The following is a 9,521-nucleotide window of genomic DNA, read 5'->3' as shown; positions in this document are numbered from 1 at the left end:
GGCTCCAGCAGCTCCCCAGGACAAATGCAACAGCGGCAGCAGCTCCAGCAACCACAGCAGCCGGGCAGGAAGGACCCCGCACAGGTGGTAGCAACGGTAGTGGTGGTGGGGTCCTGGCCTCTCCCTCCAGAGGTCGGGGGAGAGGGGCTGGCCGGCAAGGTCCTGCCAGCCAGGATCCCAGCCGCCAGCCCCCGTCAGCCCGCTACCAGCCTGGGGTTCTGCTCACCCAGGCCAGCAGGAGGCTGAGTGGGGCCGGTGGCTGGGACCCCGACTGGCAAGGGGCCGGCAGCTGGAACCCCAGACCAGCAGCAGGCTGAGTGCTGCTGGCACCCCAGACTGACAGCGGACTGAGCCACTCAGCCCCCCACCAGCCCTGCTCAGCCCGCCACTGGCCCGCTCAGCCCGTTGCCGGCTGAGTGAATGGAACCCCAGACCGGCAGCGGGCTGAGCGGGGCTGGTGGCTGGAACTCCAGACAAGGATCCCAGGCAAGGATCACACTAAATTGATAAGATCTGCATTTTAATTTTATTTTAAATGAAGCTCCTTAAATATTTTAAAAAACTTATTTACTTTAAATACAACAATAGTTTATTTATATAATATAGACATAGAGAGAGACCTTCTACAAATGTTAAAATGTATTACTGGCATGGAAACCTTAAATTACGGTTAACTTGGCAGACCACTTCTGAAAGGTTGCTGACCCCTGCTTTAAAACATCTTGTTCCTGTTTCTTAGTTCTTGATTCCATTAAAAACATGAGACTTCCCTTTTAGCTCTTCTTCACTTCCCAATTCTGAAGGCTTCCTACTCCTGCTCTTAATGCAAACTTGTAAGAAGTATGTCTCTATTAACTCTGAAACAGTCCTGTTATTTATAGAAAAAACGCAGCATGCACTATCTGCTCAAATTAACTGTTTATTTCCAAACCCGGACATAAATGGAGATGGAGGATTTCACATTTAATTTCTTGCCAGCAGTGATTTTTGATATGCTGGAGAAAAGGATTTCTTTAAGGCAGACTTTATGCTACTCTCCAATGATGTACAAGTCAGGCTTCTGCAACTGATTTCCATGGACACGCTCTTTACCGCAAGAACACATTATTATCGATGTATCTCTTCCTACTAGTGAGAATTCTTCATTTCTGTAAGTAAGTGGTACAGTTATAAGACTGTCTATTTCTATTTGAATAAGTTGAGAACTTTCCATTTTCTCACATATATATATTTTAAAGTTAGTAAATATCTAGTAATTCTTAGGGATTTTAGAAAAAACTACTATATCCATTGTATTAAAATTAACATTTTGTTCTAACTTTATCACTGCTAATCATTTTTACTGCTTATCTTTCATTCTTTAATGAACAGACATTGTCAAGGCTGTCAGCTCCAACATTTGATTTTCTACTCCATTCTGCTACAATTTCTATCCTTTTTTCTTTAATCTGCCACACAAAGAGAGGGCAGATACGCTGCTGATTTCAGGTTACAGGAATGGAGCTCACAAGGAAAGCAAAGGAACAGTGCTATATTGATCTGATCCAAAGCTCACTGAGGTCAGTGGGAACCTCTCCATTGACTTCAATGGATTTTGAATCAGACTCTAAGAGCTAGCTTTATAAAGTAGATAGACATCTAATGGGATCTTCAAAAGCACTCAGGCACCAAATTGGAAGTTAGGCACCTTGGTGCTTTTGAAAATCACAATAGGCAACTATCTGTATCTTTAGATGCCTAAATACATTTTAAAATCAGGCCCTCACTCTTTCTTATCCGAGTCCTGAGTTGGTCGTTGGTGAATCGCCTGATCATGGAGTTAGAGATGCAACATTGTTTAAATTTTAACTTTTGTAGGCAGATTGGGAAAAAGTTACTGGGCAAACATTTTATGATGGGAGTTGTTGATTGCAAATCCCTAGTTAAGATTGAGTGTTCAGTGTAACAGGAGCATTAAAACGATTTGGTTAAATTCTCAATAAAATAGCAACACACAAAACATAGAAAGTAAACTTTCTGAACTCTTTGTATTTTTCCTGGGGATTTGATGGAAACTGGTTTGATACAGAAAAAATAATCAGAGCTCCAAAATGACCCCTCCTTTTTTGAAGTTTTTCACCTTATTGTTTCATCTTTTTTCTGGATACTCTTTGAAAGAAAACAAAAACCACTCTGGGAGCTGTGTTTCATTCTTCTGTTGATCCTGATTTAGTGACTAATATAAAAGCAGTTATACGTAAGGGAGTTTCATCTGTGTCATGATTTGTAATTTCCTACATAACTGAAAAAAATGCGCTAATCTGTACTTGCTGTGTGATTAATTCAGTGATGCCAGGGACTGACACACACATACATATGCAAGCCTGCTTCCCCCACCCCCAAATATTCCTGTAGTCTAGTTGAATGCTCCCTGAATTAGGAAAGAGACGAGTTCAAATTTCATCTCTACTGACTGTAGTTTATATTCCCATGCATCTCACCAGCCTTATTATTCATCAAAGCTACCAGGCAATCTGGTATGACTTGCCTTCTCATTTTACAAATATATAAAAGGTAGGAAAGAAAACACAAAAATGTCACATAATGGTAGCTAAAGTTGCATCAGGACGTGCCCAACCGACTGAAAATGTGAAAAGTATGGAAAGAAGCTAGGGGAAAAGTCTCCTATGTTCCTGGGCACTTTTGTATTGCCCAAAGCACTATTGGTAAGACACTACCACTCTCCATAAGGCTTTCACCTCCACCTCCAGCAGACAGATACCGAAAAGCAATGCATACACCAACTTATCAAACTCACATTCAAAACATTAAAAGTGACCTCAGTATTGTTAAAGCAGAATCATTTTCTGAATGTGTGACTGAGATGAGTTGATCTGTTGACACAGGGGGCACCCAAGCAATATGAAGACTTTGTACTAGAGTGCTAATTTGACGACGTTGCGCTGCGCATTGCTTTTTGGTATCTATTGGAGGTGAATGTGAAGGTTTTGAATGTTTAAAACCAAAGGTGTAATTTGGGAGTGTTAGTCAGCAATACTCAAATAAAAGAGCTCAGTGGTAAAGTCGGCTAATATAGCAACTTTAGTTTGTGGGCCTGATCCCATGCTCATTGATTCAATAGAAAGACCCGGTTAACTTTATTGGATGTGAGATCAGGCCCTCCGTTTACTGATCTTAATCTAGCTCCTATTTCTGAACAAGGCATAGCCACCATATAATTCAGTCTACTTGCTACGACTAACAGTCTTTGCTCAAGAGAGATAGGAGCAGTATAGCAGAAGTTTGGGTGAACAGTGGCTGAGCTGAATGGAGAAATTGCACTATACATGGCCCATGCCTGAGCTATTAATGCAATGATCCCCAGGGCCTAAATTCACTCACAACTTTAATAAATACCCAGCTAGAACTGACAATGTTTGCAAAGGCTAAGATAGTTGTACATATACAGGATCATGTGCTCCACATGCACATTGGACCAGGCCCTAAGTTCACTGAAATAAGTAGGCCCCAGATCCTCCAAGTTAGGCCCAAACTCCCATGTAACAAGTACTAAATAAAGACACCAAACGTACCAGAGTGGTGGCTCCAGACTTGTGGGGCTATCTGGGTTCAGCTCCCCACTCTAGGCATTGTGACCTGCAGGGTTGCCGTGCTGCTCAGGTTTGGCCTGGGCCCCCTGTGATCATGATGGAAGGGTGTCCAGGTCAAACCTGAGCAGCACTGCAGCCCAGAGCACCAGGTCACAACCCACCTGGAGTGGGGAGCTGAACCCAGCCAACCCCACAGGACCAAAGCCACAAAGAGCTGCCTTTCAACACTGCGCCAGGACTCCCACACAACCCTTTGACACATTCTGGTGTCCCAATGTTGGGTAGAGACACATGAGTTGGGAAACCCTGGTTTAGAGCAGGGCTGCTGTAAACTATATTGAAAGCAAACTGATCCCTAGCCACTTCCAGGATCGGGGAGCTGCAAATACACCCACCTCCCTCAGCTGTGGCCAGTGGATACTGGGTGTAGCTGAGGACTGTGGTCATTTAATTTCAAGTAATTGTAATATGTATAACTCCACCCCTTCCCCAAAGCCCCCACTCCTGCTCCGACCCAGCCCCGCCCCCCACTACACTCCTTCCCCTGAGCTACATCCTGGGGGACTGCAGCAGGGGTTGGGCGCGCCCTGCACTCACTGGGTGGCGGAAAGTGGAGCAACCTGGCCCCAGCCCGCTCCGTTCCGCCGGATCCTAGCTGCGCCGCCGGTGACTGCTGGGGGACGGTTCCCTCCCCCAAGGAACTGCTGGGAGCCAGGGGAGCAGAGCAGAGCGGGCTGGGACCAGGTCACTCCACTTCCCGCTGCCCCATGAGTGTGGGTCTGCCCTGCAATCACCGGGTGGCAGGAAGTGGAGCAACCCGTCCCCCACCTGCTCCACTCTGCCAGTTCGTGCTGGGGGGCGGTTTCCACCCTGGCCCCCAAGCCTGCTCCTGCCCCCCTACCACAGAGGCTTGGGGCCAGCCTCCCCTTCCCCCCGTGGAGAGTGGTGCTGTGTAGGGCACCACAATGTCTAGGAACGGCCCTGCCTGGGGGACACCACTTTTTACTTCTCTCCATTCTGAAAACTGACCATTTATTCCTACCCTTTGTTTCCTATCTTTTAATCAGTCACCGATCCAGGAGAGGACCTTCCCTCTTATCCCAGCTTACTTTGATTAAGAGCCTTTGGTGAGAGAGCCTTGTCAAAGGATTTCTGAAAATCTAGGTACACTATATCCACTGGATCCCCCTTGTCCACATGCTTGTTGACCCCCTCAAAGAATTCTAGTAGATGGGTGAGGCATGATTTCCCTTTACAAAAACCATGTTGACTCTTCAACAACAAATCATGTTCATCTATATGTCTGACAATTTTGTTCTTTACTATAGTTTCAACCAGTTTGCCCAGTACTGAAGTTAAGCTTACCGGCCTGTAATTGCCGGGATCGCCTCTGGAACCTTTTTTAAAAATTGGCATCACATTAGCCATCCTCCAGTCATCTAGTACAGAAGCTGCTTTAAATGATAGGTTACATACCACAGTTAGCAGTTCTGCAATTTCACATTTGAATTCCTTCAGAACTCTTGGGTGAATACCATCTCGTCCTGGTGATTTATTATTGTTTACTTTATCAATTTGTTCCAAAATCTCCTATAATGACACCTCAATCTGGGACAGTTCCTCAGATTTGTTACCTAAAAAGAATGGTTCAGGTTTGGGAATCTCCCTCACATCCTCAGATGTGAAGACCGATGGAAAGAATTCATTTAGTTTCTCTGAAATGACGTATTGTCCTTGAGTACTCCTTTATCATCTCAATCATAGAGTGGCTCCTCTGCTTGTTTAGCAGGCTTCCTGCTTCTGATGTACTTAAAAATATTGTTATTATTTTTTGAATCTTTGGCTAGCTGTTCTTCAAATTCTTTTTGGCCTTCCTAATAATATTTTTACATTTCATTTGCTAAAGTTTATGCTCCTTTCTACTTTCCTCTATAGGATTTAACTTCCACTTTTTGAAGGATGCCTTTTTGCCTCTTACTGTTTTTTTCGTTTGTTTGTTTGTTTGTTTTTTAGGATAAAATGGCTGCCATCTCATACAAACTGCTTTGCTTACTCTTCATGAGCCATGTGGAGTCTGGAATCTTCTATTATCCCTGGGTTTCTAAGAAAGTGCCTTGTAAAGTGCATGTAGAAAACAGTAGTTCTTCCATAATCTTTGACTGCAGGCATCAACATTTAAAGGCAGTGCCACTGGAAATAAATGACAATGCTACCTGTTTGATACTTTCATATAACCGTATTAAAAATGTTTCTAATGTGATCTTTCAAAAGTTCCGAAATCTTACGCAGTTATACCTTAACTATAATGCAATAAATCAGTCAATGGCACAGCCTCTTGGCTTGTTTAGAAACTTAACAAAATTAGAGAAATTAGCTCTCAGTCACAATCACCTGCAGGAAGTACCCAAAGGTCTCTCACCTAGTATAATCTCATTAGAGCTGAATGCCAACAAAATAGTTTCTATTAAGAACAACACCTTCTCAGAACTCAAAAATCTGAAGGAACTCTACATGGATCGGAACTGCTACTATAGCAATCCCTGTGGAAAAACTTTTGAAATAGAGGATGAGGCTTTTGTGGCCCTCACCAATTTGACTGTGCTGTCACTTTCCTATAACAACCTGACCCGAGTGCCCCTCAATTTGCCCTCATCTCTAAGGGAACTTTATCTTGGCTTTAATAGGATAACAAGAATCAGCCAAGGTGATTTTAATGAACTGGTTAATTTGCACCTTCTTGACCTAAGCAGGAACTGTCCAAGATGTTATAATGCCCCTTTTCCATGTGAACCCTGCACTATAAACTCTTCCATTCAAATACACCAATTTGCTTTCCAAAATCTTAACAAATTAAAGACTTTGGTTCTCACCAGCACCTCACTTACTAGTGTACCAGCCATCTGGTTTCAGAACATGACACAGCTAAAGGTGCTGCACCTGGCATTTAACTATTTACAAAATGAAATAGCTTCTGGCGAATTCTTACGGGAGTTGACTTCTTTACAGGAACTTGACTTATCTTTCAACTTTGAGGAACAAGTATACTTATCGTATCTAAACCTCTCACAACATTTTTCTTCTCTAATCTCTTTAAAACGATTATATATTAAAGGTTATGTTTTCCAAGACCTGTGTGAAAAGCACTTAAAACCTCTAATTGCTCTAAAAAAGCTAAATATCCTTGATCTTGGGATAAACTTTATTAAACAAATTGATCTCGCTGTATTCCAGAATTTTAGTAACCTGACAGAAATCTACTTAACAGATAACAGAATATCACCTTTTGTAGGGGACAATAATTGTCTTTTAGAACAGGTTGGAAAAAAGGCATTCCGAAAATATTGCCATCTAACTCTGGAACGAGAAGGCCAGCCGAGCCCTTCAGTTATGCAAAAGTACAAAAAAATAGACCGTTACTTGTATTACATTCTTAGACCCCAGTGTTCTTCATATGGCAAAGCATTGGATATGAGCTCAAACAGCCTCATCTTCATTAACCCAAATCAGTTTAAAAGTTTTAAGGATATAGCCTGCTTGAATTTGTCTTCAAATGGTATTAACCAAGCTTTCAATGGCACTGAATTCAACCTAACCAAACTCAAATATTTAGATCTATCAAATAATAAATTGGATTTTGCTTATGGTTTTGCATTTAATGAAATGAAACTTCTCGAAGTGTTAGACCTGACCCATAACAAGCATTATTTTCGCCTGGCAGGAGTCACACTTAGACTGGCATTTATTGAAAAGCTTCCTCAGCTAAAGGTTTTAAACTTAAGTTGGAATGCTATTTCCAGACTGACAGACAGACAGTTAAGCAGCAAATCCCTTGAAGAATTAGTGTTTAAAGGAAATTGCCTTGATATTTTATGGGGCGACAAACATGAAAGTTACATAAATTTTTTTAAGAATCTCGGTAGCCTAACATACCTTGATATATCCCACAATAGACTTTTAAAAATCCCTACTAGAGCATTCCTGAGCCTGCCACCAAACCTAACACAGCTATTCCTAAACAACAACAGATTGCAAGTGTTTATCTTTGCAAACCTCACCAGACTGAAATATTTGAAGCTGCTTGACCTGAGTCAAAATAATTTCAGAACTATTCATATTTCATTCAAACAGTCCCTTCAGTCTCTGCTGTTGAGGGGTAACAGGATTTCAGAGATTGCTCTGGACTTTTCAAATACAAATGGCAGCCTTCTGTTCCTTGATTTGAGTCACAACAAGCTAAAATATATGAACCAGTCAACACTGGTTCATATACAAGGTGTAAAATATTTAAAGTTAAAGGGCAACCCTTTTGATTGCACTTGCCAAAATAGTGACTTCATAAAATGGATACAAACAACTAATATTTATATACCACAGCTTGCAACAAAAGTCAACTGTGCAATCCCTGATAAGCACAGAAAAAAGAGCATTGTCTCTATTGATCTGCATGCTTGTGCTCTGGAAGAAGTTGCTGCAACATTATTTTATGTTTCATTCTTTGTTGTTATTAACATTATGTTGATAGCTGTTACAAAACATTTTTTTTACTGGGATGTCTGGTATACTTACTATATGTGTGCAGCAAAATTAAAAGGACACAAATCTACAGCCACAGACAAAGCTCTCTATGATGCGTACATAGCCTATGATACTCAGGATGCAACAGTAACTGACTGGGTAATAAATGAGCTACGATTTCGTCTAGAGGAAAACGGAGACAAGCATGTTCTGCTTTGTTTGGAGGAAAGGGACTGGGAGCCGGGAAAGGCTGTCATTGACAACCTTGCACAGAGCATCCATCACAGCAGAAAGACAATATTTGTTCTAACTGAAAGATATGTGAAAAACGGGAACTTTAAAATTGCTTTTTATATCGCTCTGCAGAGACTAATGGATGAGAATACAGATGTGATTGTGTTTATTCTACTGGAGTCGGTGCTACAGCATTCCCAGTACCTGAGGCTAAGAAGGAGGATCTGCAAGAGCTCTGTTCTTGACTGGCCTAAGAATCCACACGCTGAAGGCCTTTTCTGGCAAAGACTAAAAAGTGTAGTGCTAACTGATAACAGCATTCGAGATGATGGGGTGTACAGTATATAGAAAGGGGTTAGCCCATCATTTTCCTTGCTGATTGAATGGGGATGTTTTATGGGAAGCACCTTTCATCTAATGTAACTGTGACAAAGCTTTATGTTCCAAAGATTCTGCCTTGCATATTTAAAGCCCTGTAGCTAAAAATGCGTAATATGAAACTATTCTGAGAAATGCATAACCTCAGTGCTCAGAGAATTTTCAGCTTTTAATAATATTTACTGTTCATCTATAGAAAGTTTATTCTTTAATACTGTGTGATCCTGGGCAACTAACTTTACCTCTGCATACCTCCCTTTACACTTCTGTAAGACTCACTTCTAAATTAATGTTTGTAAAGTGCTATGCGGTCCTGTAGCGGGGGAGTAACCCCGCTCCTGCCCTGAAGGGCTTAAAACAGCCCTGTAAGAGGGCTGTGGTGGGGAAACACTAAGCTTGGGCTGATTGGGGAAGCAGCCGCAGCTAGGCCACACCCCAATCAGGCCACAGATGGCCCTATAAAGGGGCTGCTAGGCTGGAGGTGAGAGAGTCTCTCTCTACATGCTGAGAGGGATGGGCCTGGCTGCTGGGAGCTGAGCAGGGTACCTAAAGTGGAGCAGGGCTGGGGAAAGGCCAGAGGAGCTGGGGAGCTCTGGCCTGGAAATCCCCCAGGCTGCAGGCCTTGTTAAAAGCCAAGAAAGGTACTGTGGTTGCAGAGGGGCAGCCCAAGGGTAGGCAAAGGCAGCAGGTCCAGACCCTCCTTGCCAATGATGAGTGGCAATTATACTGCAGTGCAACCCAGTGAGTGGGGGCTAGATGGTGACTGGCAGTAGTCAAAGGCTGAGGTGAGGTGGGGATAGGGAG

The 9,521-nt window shown here is 42.6% G+C and overlaps 1 protein-coding gene across 1 annotated transcript; it reads left to right on the top strand.

Moving 5' to 3' along the window:
* Nucleotides 1–825: 825 nt before the first annotated feature.
* Nucleotides 826–8,954, top strand: LOC128825316 (toll-like receptor 8). The gene is made up of 2 exons (XM_054007714.1): nt 826–1,150; nt 5,604–8,954. The coding sequence occupies exon 2, from the start codon at nt 5,610–5,612 to the stop codon at nt 8,685–8,687; it is 3,078 nt and encodes a 1,025-aa protein (XP_053863689.1). The 5' UTR covers nt 826–1,150; nt 5,604–5,609; the 3' UTR covers nt 8,688–8,954.
* The last annotated feature ends 567 nt before the right edge of the window (nt 8,955–9,521 follow it).

This window comes from Malaclemys terrapin, chromosome 1, assembly GCF_027887155.1.
Source record: "Malaclemys terrapin pileata isolate rMalTer1 chromosome 1, rMalTer1.hap1, whole genome shotgun sequence".
In the NCBI taxonomy this organism is placed as follows: domain Eukaryota; kingdom Metazoa; phylum Chordata; order Testudines; family Emydidae; genus Malaclemys; species Malaclemys terrapin.
This window is presented reverse-complemented; position numbering and strand designations above follow the sequence as displayed.

Excerpts from the sequence above, each read along its gene's own strand:
- LOC128825316 (XM_054007714.1), top strand. The coding sequence starts at position 5,610 with ATGGCTGCCATCTCATACAAACTGCTTTGCTTACTCTTCATGAGCCAT.